This window comes from Biomphalaria glabrata, chromosome 7, assembly GCF_947242115.1.
Source record: "Biomphalaria glabrata chromosome 7, xgBioGlab47.1, whole genome shotgun sequence".
Classification (NCBI taxonomy): Eukaryota; Metazoa; Mollusca; class Gastropoda; family Planorbidae; genus Biomphalaria; species Biomphalaria glabrata.
The window spans coordinates 22,385,201-22,411,079 of NC_074717.1; the positions used below are offsets into that span (position 1 = coordinate 22,385,201).

The window sequence follows — 25,879 nt, forward strand, 5'->3', positions numbered from 1 at the left end:
CTCCCTCCATCTATCGTGGCAAACATCCGTTGACCCCCTCCCCCCTTCCGGGAGCGGCTGGTCACTTCAAAGTGCCCATTCAACTCAACGCCTCGGGCAACGCTGTTCGTCTAGCACTAGCCATTATCATAATATAATCTCCCTTGATGTGCCGAGCTCTGATAATCTCCCATTCATAATCCACCTGACCACCTGGGATGATTTCCTGGACTTTCAACTCGCGCCTTCGCGCAATGTCTATCTACCGGAAACGCCGTCACGGTCAAGCGATGATCTCTTTGTCAAAGACGCCAGGTAGTCTAGACCACCTTTGCACTTGTCTCCCGCCACTCACCCCCCCCCTTTTCTATCCACGTGTATATGGACAAACTTCGTCGTCCGATCTCATTCACGCTGGAGAGCCCACAGGGAGCACATCTATCTCTTGCTTGAGCTCTAGACTATTTTCATTCCCTTATTTCACTTTGGATTGGTGGTATGGAGCTTAGTAAAGTGCTTGAGAACCATTTTACTTAGTAATGTATATATATTTTTGTGCATTTATTACTACATTATTTGTGTACCTATTTGTGCATTCTTATCATGGATGATGTAAGTAGATTACTGTATACTTATATTTTTTATCATGACCTTTTATGGCTAAATGTTCAAGCCATTTGGACTAGAATTTATTACCGATTCTTACCAGATGTATTTAGCTCTTTAACTATCATTAATTTAACTCGGATATATTAGCGCTCAGCACGAGCCTTCAATATAATATCATTGATTAATTCCTTGGCAGGGAATTATCCAAACATTTATGTAAACATGTCTTAGTACTTAGTATGTATTTACTTATGCTCTATGTTTACTTATGGGAGAGCACGGGCGAGTATCAGACGTTGATCTCCCCTTCCCCTTTCATCTTATTTATCTAAGCGATGTGTGTACTTGCTACTCACCGTGATTGCTGAACGTCACTTGTATAACTTATCATATATCACTTGTTACTGTTTGTTATTTCCCTTTTTTGGGAGTCCCCATTATTATTGTTATCTCCCTTGATGGGACACTATATTCATTTGTTAGGTCCCTTTGATAAATATGAAACTAGCTTATGGTTTCTATACATCAGTCTGAAGATGTCCTTCACGGAAAGGCATCTACCTCCCAGTGTTATCATTATGGCTAAACCGACGCATACATCATATCGTTGCAGCTTTTATCTATAGGCTACATCCGCCTGAAATCTTAGCAACCTAAAGCTGATAGCAGATTTGCTGGCACCAGATCTGTAGACATCAGACCTACTCATCCTTCAAGAGTCCAAGTAACAACGCTAGCCACAGACTCGTCACTGGCTTAACTGATTGGTAGACGCAGCTTAGCTCTGCAACCATACAAGTTGGACTGCACACGGAGCCTGGATCCACTACGCCAGCCCACCAGCAGACAGCATCAGTATCAGCCACACCAGTCTCACCAGTGCAGCACAGGACCAAAAGCTAAGCAACCAGCCTAATGACACTCAGACCACTTGGTTCTAATATCTGATGATGATAGTCCTATATATATGTAAATAAGCTAGATTCCATACTAGCAACTGTACAGCATTTCACCTTTCATTATCTTATTTTGTATAATAAACTGTACATAATTTTACATCTAAAATATAGTATTTGTTGCCTGCATTATAACGCTGTGCTTGTAGTTTATATGTGCAAGTAAGGATTCTCAAACCATAAAAATCCCCTAGACACCCAAAACGGCCAATATCTTAATCCGACTTGTCACAATGGCGAGCCTCGTCCGGGATTTACCCAACTAATACTGCAAGCACAGCAGGCAACTTCCCAGTATTTTAACTATCATCATTGTTAGAGCACAAGTCTATAGAGTGTCATTCAGAGCTATTTTATTTTTCTAATTTTGTATTGCTGTAATTGTACTTCTTTTACAGGTTCTTAAGCACCAAACAAAGGCTGATACCGCCTTTCCTATAACTCTTAAGTAATTGCTTTCAGCATCTCCATCATCGTCTCCACCTCTTACTCTACCTTCCGCTTTTCCCCTTCATTACCCACCCCTCACCATCCTAGCACCCCTCACCACCATGGCCAGTGGCACACGCTCCAAAGCGGACTCTGACATGAAACAAAAAATAGCTGAACTCAGAGAACTCGCGGCCGTCCTGTATGACGATGAGGCAAAGCAGAAAGAATATGTGAGGGCAGAATTTGAGAAGGAGAGGGAAGAAAGTAGAAAGGAGAAGGAAAGGGAACATGAAATAGCTATGGAGAGAGAGAAAAGGGAAGCTGAAGTAGCCATAGCCAGAGAGAAGGAAAAAAAGGAAGCTGAAATAGCTATAGCTAAAGAAAAGGAAATCATGGAGCGAGAAAGGGAAAAACAAATAACTGAGAGAGAGAGGATAACCGCGGAGAAAGAGAACGGAACCGCCAGTCAAGCTTCCTCCGGATCTCGCCCGGCTAGCCCTGCCTCCCAGCAAAGTTCCTCAAACGTCCTGCCCCACATGCCAATGGAGCACTTCGACGACAAGACAGAGAACATCGAAGTTTATCTTGTCCGTTTTGAAGAAGTTGCGAGCTACTACGGTCTGCCAGAGGAGAAATGGTGCTTCCGGCTATCCCAAAGCCTCCGAGGCAAAGCCTATGAAGTATACTCTAAACTCCCCTCCGGCCAGCGAGAAGACTACGCAGCCCTCAAACAGGCGCTACTCGTCCAATTCGAGCTGACTGCCGAGGCTTACCAAAAGAAATTCAGGACATCCCGCCTAGAGCGCCGAGAGACCTACGGTAATCTCTGCGACAGGTTGGACAAATACCTGAAGAGGTGGCACACTCTTAGCGAACTGCCAGAGACCTTGGACGGCCTAATGAGCCTCGTACTCGCAGAGCAGTTGCTAGAGTGCCTGCCGAACGAAGTCAAAATCTTTGTTAAGGAGCAGCAAGCCGCTACACCAGCCGACATAGCTTCAGCTGCAGACCGGTACGCGACTGCCCGCAAAGACGTTAAGGACACCAAAAGCAAGACTTCAGCCTCGGACAAACCAGAGGACCAGCCAACTTCCTCCAACAAACACGCTCCTTCTAGCCAACCCGCTCCTTTTACTAAACCTCATCACCAAAAAGCACCAATCCAACGACCAGCCACGCCTACTAGCTACGACAGACGAAGCCACCCGCCTCGACATGGCCAGACCAATAACCATCACCGTGACCGGAACAGCACGAGTGATCACAGGCCCAATCGACAGCATCAGGCCCCACGTACTGTGTCAGCCGTGACTGAGCTCCCTGAACCCTCTTTGCATAATCAGCCATCGCCTCTTGATGAGGAAGAGGAGGGCTATTACGTCATATCAGCGCTGACCGTGGCCCCTGAACCCACTGCTTGTGGCCTTACCCAACCGATACCGCCTCACCCCATCGTATCACCCCCTGGGGTAGAGATTATTCTGATTAACGGATCTCCTGTCCAGGCACTATTCGATTCCGGATGTGAGGTGAGCTCTGTCATCAGCAAAGCACTGGTCGACCCATCGGATCTCACTGGTGGATCAGTGACGGTTCAATCTCTAGACCGTGGCATTCCTCCGAAGGTGTATCCTATCGCTCGGGTCCACGTAGAATGCAAGTATGTACATGGCACCATTGATGCAGTAGTCATGGACTCGCCAGTATACGACTTTGTTCTAGGCTCCAGGTACATACCTCTAGGAGTTGTCAATAAACCATACTTCTCTCTGCCTGTCGGTAGAATGACAAAGCAGAAACGTGGCAGCAACCAGCCGGTTGGAAGCCCTGGTCGCCACTCTAACAAACCCTTTACTGGCTCTTCAGCCAAGCTCAAGCCGTTCCACCCTGGCACTGGCACTGCTAGGAAGTCACGAGGTAAGCGAAATACCTACACTCGTGAGAGTCCTTGTAACTCCCGCTCTTCAGCTATCAAACCACTCATCCCTGGCACTGATCCTGCCAGGAAGTCACAGAGGAAAGTGAACTTTCACTCTCATGAAAGTGGGCCTCATCACGGCTCCCCCCACACTATAAGGCCACTCTTCCCTGACATTGACCGTGTCTGGAAAATGAGAGGTAAGCCGATCAATCGCACTCACGAAGAAACGCCTCACTATGGCTTTAGAGATAAGCCCCGTCCAACATACGCGCATTGGGCACTCCGCCATAACACTTATTCCACTGACTGGTCTGCCCAAGAAGGAGATGTACGCAGTCCTAGCTACCCGGCATATTTCCCCAGGTTTCCAGAATTGCCCCTTCCACGTGGCAATCCGCCTGCGGACAGAACATAGGCGACAGCGGACCCTTAGGACGGACACCCCTCTGGACCTTGGCAACCTCTTAACTACTGGGAGAATTTTCTTAAATGCTAAGACCGACAGTAGACGAAACTTGAGTGATATCAACGTTAGCACTTTATAGATCTTTTAACAAAGACCTATCTTACGCAGGGAGGGTTGTGACGAACCGTTTTAGCTCACTCAAGATATCACTCAGGTCTAAGCATTTAATTAATTTATTTACTCGCTATTAATCATCAATTTTATTAATTTAGCCAATCAAGCGCTAAAAACACAGCCACCACCCCTCCAATCCAACCCCCACCCCCTATGGCAGCGATGTCACTTTTTACTATCCCCACTTTGACACGTGTCACACTAGACTCTTGACAAGAGTACACTCCCTCCATCTATCGTGGCAAACATCCGTTGACCCCCTCCCCCCTTCCGGGAGCGGCTGGTCACTTCAAAGTGCCCATTCAACTCAACGCCTCGGGCAACGCTGTTCGTCTAGCACTAGCCATTATCATAATATAATCTCCCTTGATGTGCCGAGCTCTGATAATCTCCCATTCATAATCCACCTGACCACCTGGGATGATTTCCTGGACTTTCAACTCGCGCCTTCGCGCAATGTCTATCTACCGGAAACGCCGTCACGGTCAAGCGATGATCTCTTTGTCAAAGACGCCAGGTAGTCTAGACCACCTTTGCACTTGTCTCCCGCCACTCACCCCCCCCCCTTTTCTATCCACGTGTATATGGACAAACTTCGTCGTCCGATCTCATTCACGCTGGAGAGCCCACAGGGAGCACATCTATCTCTTGCTTGAGCTCTAGACTATTTTCATTCCCTTATTTCACTTTGGATTGGTGGTATGGAGCTTAGTAAAGTGCTTGAGAACCATTTTACTTAGTAATGTATATATATTTTTGTGCATTTATTACTACATTATTTGTGTACCTATTTGTGCATTCTTATCATGGATGATGTAAGTAGATTACTGTATACTTATATTTTTTATCATGACCTTTTATGGCTAAATGTTCAAGCCATTTGGACTAGAATTTATTACCGATTCTTACCAGATGTATTTAGCTCTTTAACTATCATTAATTTAACTCGGATATATTAGCGCTCAGCACGAGCCTTCAATATAATATCATTGATTAATTCCTTGGCAGGGAATTATCCAAACATTTATGTAAACATGTCTTAGTACTTAGTATGTATTTACTTATGCTCTATGTTTACTTATGGGAGAGCACGGGCGAGTATCAGACGTTGATCTCCCCTTCCCCTTTCATCTTATTTATCTAAGCGATGTGTGTACTTGCTACTCACCGTGATTGCTGAACGTCACTTGTATAACTTATCATATATCACTTGTTACTGTTTGTTATTCCCCTTTTTTGGGAGTCCCCATTATTATTGTTATCTCCCTTGATGGGACACTATATTCATTTGTTAGGTCCCTTTGATAAATATGAAACTAGCTTATGGTTTCTATACATCAGTCTGAAGATGTCCTTCACGGAAAGGCATCTACCTCCCAGTGTTATCATTATGGCTAAACCGACGCATACATCATATCGTTGCAGCTTTTATCTATAGGCTACATCCGCCTGAAATCTTAGCAACCTAAAGCTGATAGCAGATTTGCTGGCACCAGATCTGTAGACATCAGACCTACTCATCCTTCAAGAGTCCAAGTAACAACGCTAGCCACAGACTCGTCACTGGCTTAACTGATTGGTAGACGCAGCTTAGCTCTGCAACCATACACGTTGGACTGCACACGGAGCCTGGATCCACTACGCCAGCCCACCAGCAGACAGCATCAGTATCAGCCACACCAGTCTCACCAGTGCAGCACAGGACCAAAAGCTAAGCAACCAGCCTAATGACACTCAGACCACTTGGTTCTAATATCTGATGATGATAGTCCTATATATATGTAAATAAGCTAGATTCCATACTAGCAACTGTACAGCATTTCACCTTTCATTATCTTATTTTGTATAATAAACTGTACATAATTTTACATCTAAAATATAGTATTTGTTGCCTGCATTATAACGCTGTGCTTGTAGTTTATATGTGCAAGTAAGGATTCTCAAACCATAAAAATCCCCTAGACACCCAAAACGGCCAATATCTTAATCCGACTTGTCACACACCCTCCGGCGTCTTTTGAATCTATTATACAAACCATTCGATGAAGTGTTATTATAGGGCTCAGGCCGTGCTATATACCAGTCTATTATATTCGATATTAGCGCCAGCACCAAAATGTAACGCATTTAAACACCCAGAGTATTAGCATTAAGTATGTTGTAATTGACATAACATCCAGTTTCCAGGGGTGAATACCTTAAAAGGGATGGGGGGGGGGGTGGAAGGTGTAGGGAGTTATCAAGAGTAGTCTCCTATTCCATGAGCTCATCACTATAGATCCAGTGTTTGGGAGTCTAGGGTTATTACAATCAAAAACACATTTACCCCCTCTCTTTCTCCTTTTTTATCTGTAACATTGAACTGGATAACTTGTCCCATATATTGGAGATGTATGGTAGTGGTTCCCAAGTTCTCCATGCCGTTTGCACAACAATTGTACGTTGTGCATGGCGTGACTGATCATGAATGTTCAGATGTAGTTCCTGTAGTTTAGCTGAGACAAAGACTATCTTATCTTGTAGAATACAGACGTTACTTCAAAAAGAAGCTGATTACGTCCTACGCGTCATGTATTCAGTTATGCATATTTACCAAATACTTAAATTCTGCCAAGTCACTGGTTTTCCTGGCCAGCTCAGGCAACCCATTCCATGCTCTAATAGCACTAGGGAAGAAGGAGTATTTGTACAAATTTGTCCTAGCATATGGGATGAGGAATGTGCCTTTATCTTTGTGTCTTTATTATTTTCGAGTGGTTTTATTTGTTCCTCAGACGGAGGGATGTTGATGACTCTTTGCTCCTTTCATCGTTTTTATTATTTTTATTATTATTATATTAGCTGTTGCTTTTGTTATTAGCCTATTGGACGCGCTGTCAACTTCCAAGATTCCAAGGTTTTAGAGTATTACTCTCTTTTCAGTCTATGGGACTCTTGCATAATCTAAAATATCTAAAAGAAAAGCAAATTAATAAATTTAACAAAATCATAGAATTTCAGAGTTTAGCTAGAAGGATATCTGATTAACTAGGATGTCATGTGACTAACAGATAGAAGGATCATCTCATTGGAAGAATTTGTAATGGAAGAGGCGGGGTATGGAAGGAAGTGAATCGAAAGGATTTAATAATTTGTCGTTGATTGGAATGTCGTATGAAGAAAGATCGAATTTTTATTCTATTCTCTATATGTCTGTCTCTTTCCTTTGTGACCCCATGTTCGTTTATCATGGGGCATTAAATAAGTAGTTAAGATGTGTGGCAAGTCAATAAACACACATGTCACTGTGGCTCTGGCATCGCCAAAGTCTTTGCTAGCACCTGACTGGTGATAAAGTTTAGACCGTGACATCGTGATGATTTGGGAAATGTGCTGATTTAAAACATAATTTTCTTGTTCAAAATAACCTGGACTTTTATGAAGGTCATCTGTCCAAATAGTTAGTTAGGTCTCTATCTCAGCTTCATTTCTAATGGCCAGTATGTTGTGGAGGTTCTCTATCTCAGCTTCATTTCTAATGGCCAGTATGTTGTGGAGGTTCTCTATCTCAGCTTCATATCTAATGGCCAGTATGTTGTGGAGGTTCTCTATCTCAGCTTCATTTCTAATGGTCAGTATGTTGTGGAGGTTCTCTATCTCAGCTTCATTTTCAATGGCCAGTATGTTGTGGAGGTTCTCTATCTCAGCTTCATTTTCAATGGCCAGTATGTTGTGGAGGTTCTCTATCTCAGTTTCATTTTTAATGGCCAGTATGTTGTGGAGGTTCCCAGACGTTTTAACTGAAGACCACACGATAATGTCCAGAGTTTATAAACTTCCTTGAACAATGAAGAGCAATGCTGTTTTTCCCGACTCTGCTTCCACTCCAATATTTTAAATGTGACTCTCCACATTTCAAATATCAATCGTATTAACTTTTTTTTTAGAACGGTACTTTTAATGTGTACTTTTATTACGCGTACTTTTAACATCTGTACTTTTATGTACGAACTTATTATAGGTGTTCTTTAACCTTATTACTTGAACTTTTAACATGTGTACACTTATATATGCGTGCTTTTAACATGTGTAATTATTATGTGCAAAAAAAAAAAGTAAAGTTCCCCTTTCAGACCTTGTGGTCTATAGGGCAGTTGATGTAAAGCTCACCTGATTCTGTGGCCTACGGTTAACGAGGGTGTCGTGTGGCCAGCACAACGACCAACCGCCTTTACTTTTCCCCAACTAACATCAGGTACCCATTAGATCTGGGTGGACTCAGAGGCGCCCGAAGATAATGAAGTTAAAAATTCCAGTCTTCACCAGAATTCGAACCCCGGACTGCGGTTCGGTAGCTAAGCGCTTTACCGCTCAGCCACCGCGTCTCCTATTATCATTATGTGTACTTTTAGCATAAATATTTTTAATGTGTATTTTACTATGTGTACTTTTAATGTGTACATTTATTATATGAACTTTTAAAATGTTAGCTTTTAATGTGTGTACTTTTTTAAGTGTAATTTTATTACGTTACCTTAACATGAGTACTTTTAAATTGTACTTTGTACTTTGATCGTAGGTCAGTGTTTCTTAAACTTGTACACACCTTCCCCCACCTAATTGACATCTAGGGGAAATGGCACCCACAGCTTAAAAATCGCTGTCCTATAGTATCGATATAAACAGGAACGGCATCAGGAACATGTAAAATACTCATGGGTTTTAAATAGGAGCAGCTACATATTACAGTTAACAGGTGATGTTGTGATAGGGTACTATGTATTGTATAGTATGTGAAGGGTATACGTCTAGTCCAATTTTTTTTTTCACGGATTTGCAAAGTTAGTCAAGTCAATAACTGGTCAAATGTTGAACCATATCAAAAACCTATCAAAATAAGCTACTGTTGGTTTATATATAACAGGCTGATATATAACAAATATTCTCAACCAATTTAATATTTTACCTAACGACAACGCTACCAGTAGTCCTATAACATCAATGTGGAAGCAGTCGTAGCAGGCCAAGTATTTTTTGCCTGACTCAAGGAGACTTATTTCATCAGTAATCTATATAATTCTCTTCATGGCTCAAGAGTTTGGACACCAAGTAATGGAAAGATCACTCTTTTATTTTTGCAAGTCGGACGGACTAGAGTTACCCTACGTAATTTAAGAGTCGAAAAAAAAGAGAGGGGGGGGGGAACAAGTATTTTTAACCCGTCACAAAATAGCAGGTCCCGACGTATCCATTGTGACCAAGAAGTCATGGAAAGAGAACAAGTAATCTATTCTGTATTTACCCATTACTAAATAGTAGGGTCGGACTTAACCATTTTGGAGCCCTATGCGAAACGGATTTCGCAGGGCCAAGTTTGGGTAGGGATACGGATAATAAGTGAAATTTAAGAGTTTGTATTAGAAAATAAATTCGTCTTTACATTTTATTCATTCTTTACTACATATATATATGGCTCCTTTTGTCTCGAAAGGCAATGGATGCGCCCAAATGAGTCACTGGTTTTGGCTTAATCTTGAGACGGGGCAGAATCTGGTGTGGCTAATCAAGCCAATTCTAGAACGGCAGACTTTGCCACAATTCGTACATGTGTATGCCTCTGATTTAGGGCTAGCAGACAGGGCAGCTTTCTTTTTATCCCTCTTGATTAAAGCCGCTTCAATTCTTTTGTTCTCAGCAAGGGTTGTCCCAGCACGCACAGTCTGTCTCCATGCACTCCGGTCTTTGGCTATGTTTTCCCACATACTTTCGCTGATGCCTGAGGCTCTCATGTCTCGCTTGCAGACATCTCTATATGTTAGTCTTGGGCGGCCCTTGGGTCTGACTCCTTCCACAAGCTCAGCATATAAGATATCTTTCGGGATTCTGCCATCTGGCATGCGGGTGACATGTCCGAGCCAGCGTAATCTTCTTTGTGTCAGGAGAGCATACATGCTGTTCATATTGGCCAATCTTAAAACTTCCTGATTGGAGACATGGTCCCTCCAAGAGATGCCCATTATGCGTCTCAGGCAGCGCAAGTGGAAACTATTCAATCTGTGCTCTTGGTACATGTATGTTGACCAGCTCTCACTGCCATAAAGGAGAGTGCTCACAACACAGGCGTTGTAGACTAGGATTTTGGTCGCTGTGGTTAATTTACCATTTTCCCAGACGCGCTTGGAGAGTTTTGCCAATGCTGTGGTAGCTTTTCCTATCCTTTTTGTCAGCTCGATGTCTAAGTCTAGGTTACTGACAATTGTTTACTACGTACAGAATTACTTTACGAGCCTTGCGTGTAGCGACGTCATACAGTATATCATAAAAATTCTATTTCCTACATAGATCACGCTCAATAGCAAGAATAACCAAATGTTTCAATCTATCTACGAGAATTATTGACCTCAAGTAATTTTTCATTAGTTTGAGGCGCGAAGCTTTTTCACCAGATTACACAATTACGGGTAATGCATATTGCAGTTTTTACTTATCGCGCGTAGGATTGGCGTTTTCCATATTGAATGATACCCCAAAATGACAAATCTGTTATAAGTTATAAAATGGTTTAATTTAATAATTTATAAACCTAAAATTAGCGCGGGTCCTATGAAAGTGCGCGGCACACTGTAGACGCATAGGTTGCAGTGGCCTAAGGCCGGCCCTGCAAAATAGCGGCGTATGCTACGCCGCCGGTCGACTAGTTAGACCTAATTTAAGTAATCTCGTTAGAAGTACACAAGATGTACTGGCAACAGTCAGCGCCACACATGTTGATTTTCTCACGTAATGTGTTGATTGAAAAACAAACTTTAGCACACACACACACACACACACACACACAAACACACACAACTACACTTATACCTTGACTAAAAATTACTGATTATTTTAATTTTGCCTTTGTTTAAGCAAAAGACTGCCATTTTCAATTCTGCCATTGAATTCCGACGGAAAGCTTTTTGTTTAAATTCTTTCAAATCTTGTTGAATACTTCTAATCCAAAATAAATGTTTGGCAGATTAAACAACAACAACAACGACGACAATAACAGCAAAAGACAATCCAACTTAAAAATCATTACAGCAGAGCTTGAAAATCTAAATTCGAATCAAGAGTTCTTCGCCCTTGCTTACACCTTTTAAAAGACAAAATTAGATAGAAGTTAAGATATGGCACTAAGTAAGAGGTAATAGCCACGATAGGAAGACTAGATGTAGTAGCAAAATAATAAAAGAAGCTAATTAGTTTATAATAAGAGGTAACACTACAATAATAAGAGATGACATGATAGTAATAAGAGATGACATGATAGTGATAAGAGATGACATGTTAGTAATAAGAGATGACATGATAGTAATAAGAGATGACATGATATTAATAAGAGATGACATGATAGTAATAAGAGATGACATGATAGTAATAAGAAATGACATAATAGTAATAAGAGATGACATGATAGTGATAAGAGATGACATGTTAGTAATAAGAGATGACATGATAGTAATAAGAGATGCCATGATAGTAATAAGAAATGACATGATAGTGATAACAGATGACATGATAGTGATAAGAGATGACATGATAGTAATAAGAGATGACATGTTAGTAATAAGAGATGACATGTTAGTAATAAGAGATGACATGTTAGTAATAAGAGATGACATGTTAGTAATAAGAGATGACATGATAGTAATAAGAGATGACATGTTAGTAATAAGAGATGACATGATAGTAATAAGAGATGACATGTTAGTAATAAGAGATGACATGATAGTAATAAGAGATGACATGATAGTAATAAGAGATGACATGTTAGTAATAAGAGATGACATGATAGTAATAAGAGATGACGTGGCATAATAAGAGGTAACATGCTAATGATAATAGATGACATTATAGTAATAAGAGATAACATGTTAGTAAAACGAGATGACATGTTAGTAATAAGAGATGACATGTTAGTAATAAGTGATGACATGATAGTAATAAGAGATGACATGATAGTAATAAGTGATGACATGATAGTAATAAGTGATGACATGATAGTAATAAGTGATGACATGATAGTAATAAGAGATGACATGATAGTAATAAGTGATGACATGATAGTAATAAGTGATGACATGATAGTGATAAGAGATGACATGATAGTAATAAGAGATGACATGTTAGTAATAAGTGATGACATGATAGTAATAAGAGATGACATGATTGTAATAAGTGATGACATGATAGTAATAAGTGATGACATGATAGTAATAAGTGATGACATGATAGTAATAAGAGATGACATGATAGTAATAAGTGATGACATGATAGTAATAAGTGATGACATGATAGTGATAAGAGATGACATGATAGTATAAGCGACAACATGACGGCAATAGAAGAAAGTAAGAGGGAAAAATCTGTCAATCTATTCCTAAGGGCCCTGATTCATTTATGTACTGACGTACTGATTGACTTATCACTATTTCTCCAACCTGCCGTAGACGAACAAATACGAACTTTGAACCAGTTCCTACTTTCTGTTTGCCCGGAACAACTAAACAACTAAACGGAAATCTCCCGAAATTGCAAACTATACGAAAAAGTCCTTAAAATATTCGGAAATAAATAGACAAAATTTGTCATTTTGGGGTGTCATTCAATTTGAAAAACGCCAATCCTACGCGCTATGAATAAAAGCGGCATTATACATTAGCCGTAATTGTGTAATCGGGTGAAAGAATCTTCTCACGCCTCAAACTAATGAAGAATTACTTGAGGTCAAAAATTCTCAAAGATAGATTGAAACAATTTCCTGAGATTTCCATGACTTTTTCGTATATTTTGCAATTTCAAGAGATTTCCAGGAGCTCCTGGTAAATCGACAGAAGGCTGCGGGAATTCTGTAAGTTATAAAATGGTTTAATTTAATTTATTTTACTCCTAGAATTATCGCGGGTCCTTTGAAAGTGCGGGTCCACTGCGGTCGCATAGGTTGCATTGGTCTAAGGCACTCTAAGGCCGGCCCTGCAAAATAACGGCGTATGCTACGCCGTGGGTCGACTAGTTCTATAAAAATAACATTTTCGCCGCTCCGGTGAATGCATTTTTAATTTTACAAAAGAAGGGACAAAACAAAAAGCTATTCAATACGAACGTATATTTCTACACTATTTATTTTTATTACATATATATTTTTGTTTATTATTTATTTCAAAGTTTGGAATTAATCTATTTATCAATTTAATATTGAATATTTTAAAATATTTTTTTTTACTTTCAAATAATGAAATTGAAAAACGTCCGTAAGTAAATTTCATAATTTACCATTTAAGTTTTCCGTGAAATCAAATTTAGTTATTAACAGAAGACATATTCAAATTTAAATTTCCAAATTTCTGGACCATTCCCTAATAGGAACATTGTCTACTAACAAATCTTTTGATTTATCAATATGTATCCTACGCATAAGTAGAAATCATTAATTATTTTTTTTTATATAGATCTAGAATTCTAGAAAACAAGATTAATTTTAAGAACATTTGACCCTAGTATTAAATATTTGAAATACTAGCCTTTTTATGTGGGCGAGAGGTGGGAAAGATGTAATTTATGGGCCAAAAGCATGTGTGTGTGTTGAAAAGGGTGTGGTTGTTATATAGCGGTCCGTTCCAAAATCAATTGAAAACATTGTCCGAAAAACTACGATTCGCGGGTTGAAAAAAAAGACAAAAACAAATTGAGATTCGAGAGAGAGAGAGAAAGAGAACGGGCCGTTTCATTTCATTGTAACAGATTCACTGGCCAAAAGTCTGTTAAAGGGAATAACTTCGGGAAAACATTAAGAAAAAAGGATGGGTTGTTAAGCCCAGCGATGCCCAAACTACGGCCCGCGGGCCAGATCCGGCCCGCGTCGTGCTTCTATCCGGCCCGCCAAAGCATTGGAATTAAATGTAAATTAAAAAAAAAATTGAAAATTAAAAAATTAGAATGTTGAAAAAATATTCTCTTTAAGTTAGGATTCTCACTCATTCTTTGATGAATTCCATCTTTATGTTTGGTATTCTAATTTCATAGTCAATATATTTTTTTATTGTAAGAACACAAGTGTTATTTTTTTCAATGACGATAAAACTAGACAGCTATTTTTTGATTCTTGGAAAATTCCGTTACAGTCTTGAGCTGGCCGTGTCCTTGACACCTTGTGTGTGCCACACAGCATCATTGATGCTTCGTTTTGGGTCGTGTACTTTTTATATCAAAGCGATTGGTACCATATTGTTTAACGTTTTTGATTTAATGAAAAGTGGGAAAACGAAAAGTGGACTCTGAATGTAGAAATTTTCAGGAAAAGTGGACAGATCTTTACTTTTTTGTGGAATATGGTAGCTAGCCAACATGTTTGATTTGTAAAGAAAGTGTGGCTGGTTTTAAAGAACAAAACATTAAAAGGAATTATGAAGCCAAACACATAAACACATATGGTGGCATTCTTGGTTTGAGCCGCGAAGACAAGATTGTCAAGTTATGACTAGAGATTGGGGGATTGACAACAATATAAAACAAACAGAGACAAGAAAGAAGTCTGCGATAAGGGCCAGCTACAGAGTTGCTCACATTTTAAGTAGAGCAATGAAGCCTTTTTCCGATGGCGAATGTGTAAAAAAGTGCTTGCTAGCAGTTATGGAAGAAATGTGTCCTGAAAAGAAGAATGCAGTACAAGCTGTCAACATTTCTCGCATGACAATTACACGGCGAGTGGAAGATATGGGGGTAAATCTCCATTCACAATTAAAAGACAGAGCAGCAGAAGTCGAAATGTTTTCTATTGCTGCTGACGAGTCCACTGACATAACTGATACTGCGCAACTCTTGGTATTTATTCGCGGTACAAACAGCAATTTTGATATAACAGAGGAGTTAGCAGCTATAAGGAGCATGCATGGGACTACACCTGGAGAAGACCTGTTGAAAGAAGTGTCAACCATCACTGAGGACCTTGCTCTTCCTTGGAATAAATTAGTTGGAGTGACTACTGATGGCGCTAGAAATATGGTTGGATGTCACAGCGGAATGACAGCAAGAGTTATTAAAAAAGTTGTTGAGTCAAATGGATCTGAACCCCTGCGGCTTCATTGCATCATTCACCAACCGAAATCTCTGTGGAAAGGTTTTGAATCTGGACCATGTGAGGATGATTGTGCTCAACACTGTAAATTTCAACAAATCACAGAACTTTCAAAGATTTTCTGACAGAGTCCAAATATGAAGACGTTCTATTTCACAGTGAAGTGCAAAGGGGGGGGGGGAGGGGTATGGTTGAGGAAAGGTGTTAAAACTTTTTTTTTATTGAGACACGAAATGGAAATATCTATGACCGATAAATCAAAACACAAGTGCCACAACTGAACGACCCCTCATGGTTGTGGGATTGGCTATTTTTATTCGACATCACATCTAAATGAACTCAACACCAAACTACAAAGGAAAGACAAATTGATTTCGCATGTATATGCAGACATATGTGCTTTCGAAAAAAAATTACAACTCTTCATTCAACAGGCGGAAAAGGTGCATCTTGTCCACTTTCCAACCTGTACCACTCTATAAAATGATAAGCAGCTAAATATGTCTTTCCCTAGAGAAAGAATGATCCAACTTCTGAGGCTCTTGATACATAATTTCAGTGAAAGATTTGTGGATTTTCAAAATTTAAAAAATGAAATCCGTCTTTTTGAAAATCCGTTTGCTACCGATGTGTCAAGTTCCCCGACAGATCTACAACTGAAACTGATTGACTTACAAAGCCAGACATCCCTGCTTGACAAACTTCAAGTGATGCAGACCATTGACTTCTACTCCATGTTACCTGCAGAAGTGTTTCCAAATCTTCGAAAACAAGCGCTAAGGATGATCACAATGTTTTCAAGCACTTATTTGTGTGAACAAACTTTTTAAATGATGAAACGGGTGAAAACCATGTGACGTAATCGCCTCACGGATGAGCATGTAGATTCAGTGCTCCGACTTGGTTTTTCATCTATGCAGCCAGATAGTCAGAAGATGGTTTTGGATAAACTTCACGCATCACATTAATTTATGTAAGTAGGTCTTCAAACAAAAAAAAAAACTATTAAAAATAGCTTATTGTATATTTATTATTTTTTTTCTTTTTGGTGATATGGCCCGCGACACGAATGCTGAAAATTAAAATGGCCCGCATCACTGACTTTAGCCTATATAAAGCGTGGGAACAAATCAACGGGCGTAGCCGGTGTGTAATACATTTGGGAGTTGCTATAATTTGTTGGGATTTATTTGTTCAACATTTTAGGGACAAAGACAAAGGAATTAAAGTGAATCATTAAGATCACTGAAAGATCATTGAAAGATCACTGAAAGATCATTGAAAGATCACTGAAAGATCATTGAAAGATCACTGAAAGATCATTGAAAGATCACTGAAAGATCATTGAAAGATCACTGAAAGATCACCCGAGTCAATATTGGAAACAGTATTCCTCCCCCCTCCCCCCCACCTTTTGTTTAAAATTCCAAAATAATGACACCTAGAGGCGTTGTCGACAGGCGACAGAATAGCTGTTATGAAGATCAATTACTATGTGTTTGTGTGTGTGTGTGTGTGTGTTCTCGCGCTTGAAGACCACCAAGATATGCTGTCCTAGCTATTAATACAGCTTTATTTCTTTGAAGGCTGACACGCTCAACATGCAGCCAGACGTCAATCAAGAATTGTTTAATCAGGCCCTCAGAGATGGCGACACTGACCAGATTCTGTGGCTGTTCAAATCGGACGCTGTGGACGTCAACTTCCGGGACTTCACACACGATTTGGAGACTCCCTTAATGAAACTTTGTCACGCCGACCTCAGGCCACGTCCCGATGAGCCCGCTTCTGACACCAGAAGCTCGACTTTGAACATACTCAGCACTGTGACTGCGATCTCATTGAAAGTGGACCAACAGGACGCCCTAGGAAGGACGCTGGCCATGCACGCCTGCATCAGCAACAACGACATCCTGTTGAGGTTCGCCATTGAGCACGGCTGCGATCCAGCGGTCACAGACAGAATGGGTAAGAATCTAGTCCACTACCTGGCTATGTCAGGAAGTGACACCTTGGTGGAACTGGTCCTGGAGCATCTGGACGTCGGTCAAGCTTTAAGAACACTAGATTTCCAAGGTAGTTTTATTTGTATTTTAAATGTATACCGCTAAAATTTTGTTTCTATTAAAAAAAACCCCACTAGCAATGAAACTTTGAGCAGATTTAAATGTTTTATTGGTAAAGAGAAGAACCTTTTTATATGAGACCACATTTCACACAAAGTTCTGTCTTTCGGACGAAAACATAACTGTAACAATTAATTTTGCAGAAGTCCTAAAAGCATTTCTTTCATAAGTTTCTTAATTTGACATTGTCATAAGAGTTAAAACGAGACCAATCGTCATAGAAAGTCTGAACTGCAGCGTCGCAACCTGTGGTCCGTGGAGACCAATAGCTTGTTGCCACGTCACAGGTCTCCAACGAGCTATTGGTTTCCACGGCCCACAGGTTCTGACGTTGCAGGTCAGTGATGAGGCCTACTTTAACGATTGGTCTGCTACAGTAATGTAACTGTAGGATACGATGGATTTCGCTCACTACTTATTACTCTATAGGTCGTTGTGCTGGCCACATGACTCCCTCGTTCACCGTGGGCCACAGAAACTGATGTCCGTTGCATCATCTGCCCCATACATCGCAAGGTCTGAAAGCGGAACTTTACTTTACTATTACTCTATAGTGAACTGTAGGGATGTGAATAAATGGCAATGTCTTCTATTCTGAATATTAAAGATGAGTACAGTGTTTCACGTGACTACGCAAACCCAGTTGCGACCTGCATATTTTTCTGCAGATCATGCAGACAAAGCCGTTGTCCACCGGCGATCTATTTACATTTTATGTTTTGGCTTCTGCGCCTGTCTTCAATAAGGGCTTTTCTGTGGGTTTAAAAGTGTATCTCTCCGTCTCTTTCAGAGTTCATCTTCTTCCAGCCTGTAGGGAAATAACCAATAGTCAGTCGGTCAGAGTTCATTCCCTTGAGATAACAAAGCCTCTATATGGCTTGTTCAAACGTTTCATAATATAAAAGTAATAGTATTAGTTTCAAAATATGATTCTTTTTTTAGGATGTAACAAGTCGCCTACTTATAACATTTTAAATTAACAATAGTTAATTATTAAATAGTTTTTTAAAAATTGATTCTTGTGTTGTCAGGTAAAAGAAATAACTGCAAAATTTCAGCTTGATCAGAGATCGGGTGTCGGAGATATAACATGTACAAACGTTTTACCAGACAGAGTGAGTGGATACAAGTTTTGTAAAAAAATAAAAAAATAACAGTCACTAGAAGGGCCTCATCTGTAAAGTATCTGCATAAATTTTGTAGGAAAAAGAAGTTTAACTGACTAAACATTTTGACAAAATAATTCTTAACCTGTGTGAGTGTGTGTATGTATGTATATATATGTGTGTGTGTGCGTGTGTGTGCCTGCGCGCGTGTGTGTGTGTCTTTGAGTAAGGAGGAGGTTCAGGTTATGAAAATTGCAACTATACGTCGTCGAATTAGCAGTCATGTGTCTAGGGCTAGGCATCTGTAAGATGGGTAGCCATTGATTGGAAAATGGCGTACTCACAGACCTATATATATATATATGTTATATCTAGACTGGAAAACGGAAACAAATTCTTATCCGCGATGGATCAACTCACAGACCTATATATAGAGACTGTTATGTATTAATCACAGAACTATATATTCACGCAAATTCATGAAATAAAGCCAATTTCTGTTAGTTTCCACTAAGACAATAATTCGGGAATCCTAGATCGAAATAATTCACGTTTATTGATTTTATACATCTTATGTACATTTAAATAGATTGATTGCCTAGATCTTTCTAGATTATGTATCTAAAAATTTCAAAATAATAATTATGAGACGAGAGTGCTTTTATTTGGATGTTCATTTACTAAATCTAGATCATAGACTTATATATACCATATCTAGACTTGACATGGAGACTTTTTAACACTACACAAATGTGAAAATGTTTTAGAAAGTTGGATCAAGGCGTTGTTTTGTAAAGTAGTTAAAAGAAGTAATGCCTTTTTTTCAACCCTAACCTATGTAACATAATTTAATTTTTAGATCTAGATCTAGTAAATGAACATAAAAAATAAGAGTACTCTCGTCTAATAATTATTATTTTGCAATTTTTAGATACATAATCTTCTTTATCAAAAGAATGAATGCAAAACTAAATTGTGATTTTTGTGTGTGTATTTTTGATAAATCAATTACTAGATCTAGATCTAAAAAATAAAATTATATGTTACATAGGTTAGGGTTGAGAAAAAACCCAACAACTTGACTTCTTTGAACTACTTGACAAAACAACGCCTTGATCCAACTTTCTACACAATGTTCACGATCGATCAGTCGCGGATAAGAATTTATTTCCGGTTTCCAGTCTAGTAGCAGATATAAGTCTATGGTCTAGATCTATTTGTTACATAGGTTAGGGTTGAAAAAAACAACTTGACTTCTTGTAAATGATTGACAAAACAACGCCTTGGTTCAACTTGACTTCTTGTAAATGATTGACAAAACAACGCCTTGGTTCAACTTGACTTCTTGTAAATGATTGACAAAACAACGCCTTGGTTCAACTTGACTTCTTGTCAACGATTGACAAAACAACGCCTTGGTTCAACTTGACTTCTTGTAAATGATTGACAAAACAACGCCTTGGTTCAACTTGACTTCTTGTAAATGATTGACAAAACAACGCCTTGGTTCAACTTGACTTCTTGTCAACGATTGACAAAACAACGCCTTGGTTCAACTTGACTTCTTGTAAACTATTGACAAAACAACGCCTTGGTTCAACTTGACTTCTTGTAAACGATTGACAAAACAACGCCTTGGTTCAACTTGACTTCTTGTCAATGATTGACAAAACAACGCCTTGGTTCAACTTGACTTCTTGTCAATGATTGACAAAACAACGCCTTGGTTCAACTTGACTTCTTGTCAATGATTGACAAAACAACGCCTTGGTTCAACTTGACTTCTTGTCAATGATTGACAAAACAACGCCTTGGTTCAACTTGACTTCTTGTCAATGATTGACAAAACAACGCCTTGGTTCAACTTGACTTCTTGTCAATGATTGACAAAACAACGCCTTGGTTCAACTTGACTTCTTGTCAATGATTGACAAAACAACGCCTTGGTTCAACTTGACTTCTTGTCAATGATTGACAAAACAACGCCTTGGTTCAACTTGACTTCTTGTCAATGATTGACAAAACAACGCCTTGGTTCAACTTGACTTCTTGTCAATGATTGACAAAACAACGCCTTGGTTCAACTTTCAAAAAAATTCTCGACATTTTTTGAAGTGTTAAAAGATCTTCATCTCCAGTCTAGATATAATATATATAGGTCTGTGGGCGCACTCTTTATAATCTCAGGATTGATAGGCCAAGAGATTAGCGGAATGTTTACTTTTACACTCTGATAGCAAAATAGGGAAAACGGAAAGTACACATTATCAGTTGTAGAAGCGCCAGAGTCAATGTTCCTGCCCAATTTTTATTTTTTTTACTTTGTTTTTAAGATAGGTTATACGTATGTGCATAATTAACGCATTCATGATTAAAAAAAAATAAAGCAAAGAAGCACGCCTATCTATACAGTTCCTGGACAATTAAGCCGATATTTGAAATAATTAATAGAGATCTTATCTTATATAATACAGACGTTACTTCAAAAAAGAAGATGATTACGTCCTACGCGTCATGCATTTAGTCATGCATATTAACCAATGACTTACATTCTGCCAAGTCACTGGTTTTCCTGGCTAGCTCAGGCAACCCATTCCATGCTCTAATAGCACTAGGGAAGAAGGAGTATTTGTACAAATTTGTCCTAGCATATGGGACGAGGTTTTAGTATTTAAGATCTTAACGTCTCAGACAGAAGGAAAAACAGACAGCCTAAACTCAAAAGTGGCGTATCCCTACACATTCGGACAAAAACAAATTTGATATGCATTGACACACAAAAAGTAAACCTTCGGCTCATCGCACTCGACGTTTTCATTTTGTACATTTCCAGTTGGCAGATCTCCCAAAAATAGAGATCATTTATTTATTTATGTTTCCACTGGTAAAAACAACAACAACAACAACAACAAAACAAGAAATTTGTCTCGACTCCGAGACACTGACATATGTAATGATTAAGGACAAAACTGATATCTAAACAGTTGTACAATTAAAACGACTTTGATTTATTGCAGTCGACTACGATAATCGGATTGTTTGTATTACTTCTGCTATTCAGCTACCACCCACCAGACGCCTGAAACCATTCATCCAGATCAATCTTGGTGACGTCTTGATAGGCGATCGATAAAATAAATTGAAATCAGACCTTGAAGTATTCTCTACATCCATAATAGAGGACTTCCGATCAGGTGTCTGAAAAAGAAAAGAAATGTGCATATGCTAATGTGCAATAGAATTGATTAGTGCCATATATATGTTAATACCAAGAAAACAAGATACACAGATACCATGGCATAAGATTTCGGGGGGAAAAACGCGTTGAGTTTTTAATTAAACGTTTTGAAGCGTGCTAGTCACGTGCTAGTCACGCTTCCCACCAAAACTCCAACGTGTTTTTTTCTGTTAACATCTTCCCACTCCCAAGAATGAATCCTTTTTTTTTTTTAACAAAGCTTATATCAACTCACTCTGTCTGTCTGTCTGTCTGTCTGGTCAAAAGTTTGAACGTATTTTTTCTATCATATGGATTTACATTTTGACACGTTTTTTCTCGCATTTCCCATTTTTTAATCAAGTTGAAATTTTGCATAATTATTCATCGTCGTTAACAATACACGAATCAATAAAAAAAATAATTTAAAAAATAACCAATTAGTTAATCATTTAGGAGAAAGGGAGCTAAACGCTGTAATTTTTAGATAATGGCATTTAGGAGAAATGGAGCTAAAAGCTGTAATTTTTAGATAATGGCATTTAGGAGAAAGGGAGCTAAAAGCTGTAATTTTTAGATAATGGCATTTAGGAGAAAGGGAGCTAAACGATGTAATTTTTAGATAATGGCATTTAGGAGAAAGGGAGCTGAACGCTGTAATTTTTAGATAATGGCATTAAGAAGAAAGGGAGCTGAACGCTGTAATTTTTAGATAATGGCATTTAGGAGAAAGGGAGCTGAACGCTGTAATTTTTAGATAATGCCATTTAGGAGAAAGGGAGCTGAACGCTGTAATTTTTAGATAATGGCATTTAGGAGAAAGGGAGCTAAACGCTGTAATTTTTAGATAATGGCATTTAGGAGAAAGGGAGCTAAACGCTGTAATTTTTAGATAATGGCAATAATTAGCTGTTTTCTCCCTTAGATAAGCTTTGTTTTTAAAAAATAATTCTTTTCTTTATTGCTTGTTTTTCTTCCAGTTAAACACTGTACATAAAACTTTCCATAAACCTGCATTTGAAGATTAGTATAAACGTCTGCAAACTAATTTGTCCTACAAAGTGAAGGCTAAAAAAAAAGTTCACTCCTGATTGAAAAGGAAATGGTTGGGAATAATGGGATGGGTGATAATCCTATCACCGTAAGCTCTGAAAATAAACATTAAAATAAGTAAAATAAAACAAAATACTTTAAAAAAAGCTTATATTGAGTGAAATTGCATCAATTACTCTGAAAGGCTTTGGGAGACAACCCTGAGGAAAAATCGGGAGCTGGTGACCCTTAGGCTACAGCCTGGCAGATCCCGCAGCGCTACTGATTCTAAACTGTATCGGATATTCCGTTCCTTTTTTCACATCAGCTGCACGGAGAGGGGGGAACTGCTGTGTGGGCGACATCGTTCCGACCTTAGACAATGCCTAGGCTTTCATCCCGCTTGTTCGAGATGAACCATAGTCGTTTCCTACAACTGAAGGAGGAGGCCAATATAAGAGCTAGTCCAACACTAATGTGCCTACATTTTTGAGATTGTTCAAGTTTTCATCAATTGCATTTGTTGAGGAGGTTAGCGCAACTTTCATGCTTATAGCATTCTCAAGTACTTATAAAATAGAAAGTTTTACAGCCTATTGTTACTAAATTGTTAGTTAAAATGTTTTATCGAACGACCTAATTCTTTTACACAAGGCTTATCTCCCCTTAGATGAGTGCATTTTCTATATTAAACAAAATTAATTAAGAATTATTGATCAACTAATTGTTTAATTTTTGGATTGATTCACGTATTATATTATCATCGACATTGAATAATTTTGCAAAGTTTCAACTTGACCCGAGAGCAGAAGGTGGGAGAGGGATACTCGTGGGTGTCCGTCCAGACAGAAAGACAGACGGAGTGAGTTAATATAAGCTTTGTTGTAAATAAAACAGCTATTGAAGTTTAGAATAAAATGGAAAACACTTTATACAATTAAAACACAAATACAAAAAATAAAGGGCGACCTGTAGCTATTGCTTTCTCTATCATGTCCTTTTTCTTTGCGTCACGTTCAAGAACAAGGTCGCACTGGGTTACACTATTTAAGGAAAGGGTGCAACAAAAGGTGTGAAACTCACATACACATGCCCCTAGCCAACTCTTACTGAGATCGCATTCACAAACAGGTTTGACTTTATTGAATCTTAAGCGATTTCGTAAAGTAACAACATTTCTTTTTCCATTTTATTTGCAGGTTACAGCCCAGTCGATTTGGCGCGACAGAAGAAGCATTCTGCCCTAGCGAGGAAACTTTCTAACGCTTTAGTCGGCAGCAAGAAAGAGGATAAGGTGAAGGCACCACAAGGTGGCCAGAGTGAGTCTGAAGAAAAAGTCATCGCACAAACGTCCCAGCCAGCCAGCACTGTTGTACCCCGGCGCCCTCCGCTCACTCGCAGAGATGCTAGGATGCAAGTGATATACAACCCACCCCCTGACGATGTCCAAACCAGTGGTCAAGGTGAGAGTGGGCAGCGGCACAGAAGTGTCACGCCCCCTCCAATTACAACGACTAACCTTGGAGACAGGGAGCAGCAGGGCAACTTAGTCAGAAGCGTCTCTCTAAGGAGGTCTTACATTGTGAAGCGAGCCAAGGAAAACTGTGAACACGATCATATGACCTACACCCCACGCCCATCTCCAACCTCACTTTCTACAGTCGCCTCATCTTCGAATCGTGCCTCCCAGAATTCAAACGACGGGTTTATCGCGGTTTCTCGAAATCAGAGGCGTGGTCACGTGAGCTCGAGAGAAGTCTACTCAGAAGATCAACCTGGTTCGTCACGCCAGCACACTTGTCTAACGCTGCATGACAAAAACATGAGACATTTGTCTGCGCGTCCAGGCTCAGACCTGACATCCCGAGATGAGAAATATAGAACTGGACTTGACGGTATGAACAAATCTGAAATTGATCTCATACCGTCTCAGAGTCCTCGTCAAAGACTTAAGCCAATTCATAACTATAAACAAATCCACTCATTGGGATACGAACCTGGAATGCCAGTGTTAAATCCACAGAGGTCGAATACTGGCGCCATGTTTGAGCAAACGGTACCAATACTCCCTCAAACTCATCTTCTTCACAGCTCAAAGGGCGCCCTGAGCAGCAACGAGGAGCTCTCCCAGCGCCACTCGGGCGGCCACGTCTCGGACAGGAGGACAGAGAGGAGGTCGTCCATTTCCTTACCTGACCTCAGGGACATGACTGGATGTCTAGTGACGTCTCAAGAGACCCATACACTACAAGATTTATTACAAAATCGGAAATCGAGGATAACTCTGGAAGACCTTGACAGAAGAGATAATATCAAGAGTTATGGATCTTCCGCCGACTGCTCGGGTGAGCAGTACAATGAGAAGGCAGACGGTTCGTCTAGTGACGTGTCGATGGATTCCAACTTTGAGGATGAAAAGCCAATCAAACGACTCTAGAGCCAATAGTTACTGTATTTTCTTCTCTACATCTCTGCATATTTTTTTTTCTTTAGAGCTAAAATATAGAAAAATTAAAATACATTTTTCTACGATGTGTCAAAATCAATAGACATTAAAAATTAATTTCTTTCTTTTGTTTTTGTTGAAACAATTTTTGATATGATATGATAAATGTCTCACTTAGAGTAACTGTCATACTGTACCAGACTTGCTGTTCTCCATCTTGACAGGTCTGGGAAACCAAAAATTCTCGAGCTGTATGGTGACATCTATGCACTCTGCAATACAGCAAGGTTTCTGTCCAGGGCTTTTGCAAGACAGGATTCTAGTCTCTCAAGCCCTCACTCAAATGGAGTTTGATGATAATGATGACCTACATACTCTACATT

At 39.4% G+C, this 25,879-nt stretch overlaps 1 protein-coding gene across 2 annotated transcripts in view; it reads left to right on the top strand.

The window, feature by feature from the left end:
* The window catches only part of LOC106072080 (uncharacterized), a 30,427-nt gene extending 4,806 nt beyond the window's left edge, over nucleotides 1-25,621 (top strand). For both annotated transcript variants that reach the window (XM_013232346.2, XM_013232344.2), the window contains exons 2-3: nucleotides 17,156-17,645; nucleotides 24,250-25,621. In XM_013232346.2, the coding sequence (XP_013087800.2) occupies nucleotides 17,171-17,645; nucleotides 24,250-25,487 (1,713 nt within the window). In that variant the 5' untranslated portion in view covers nucleotides 17,156-17,170 and the 3' untranslated portion in view covers nucleotides 25,488-25,621. The remainder of the gene's footprint in view (nucleotides 1-17,155; nucleotides 17,646-24,249) is intronic.
* Nucleotides 25,622-25,879: the final 258 nt, after the last annotated feature.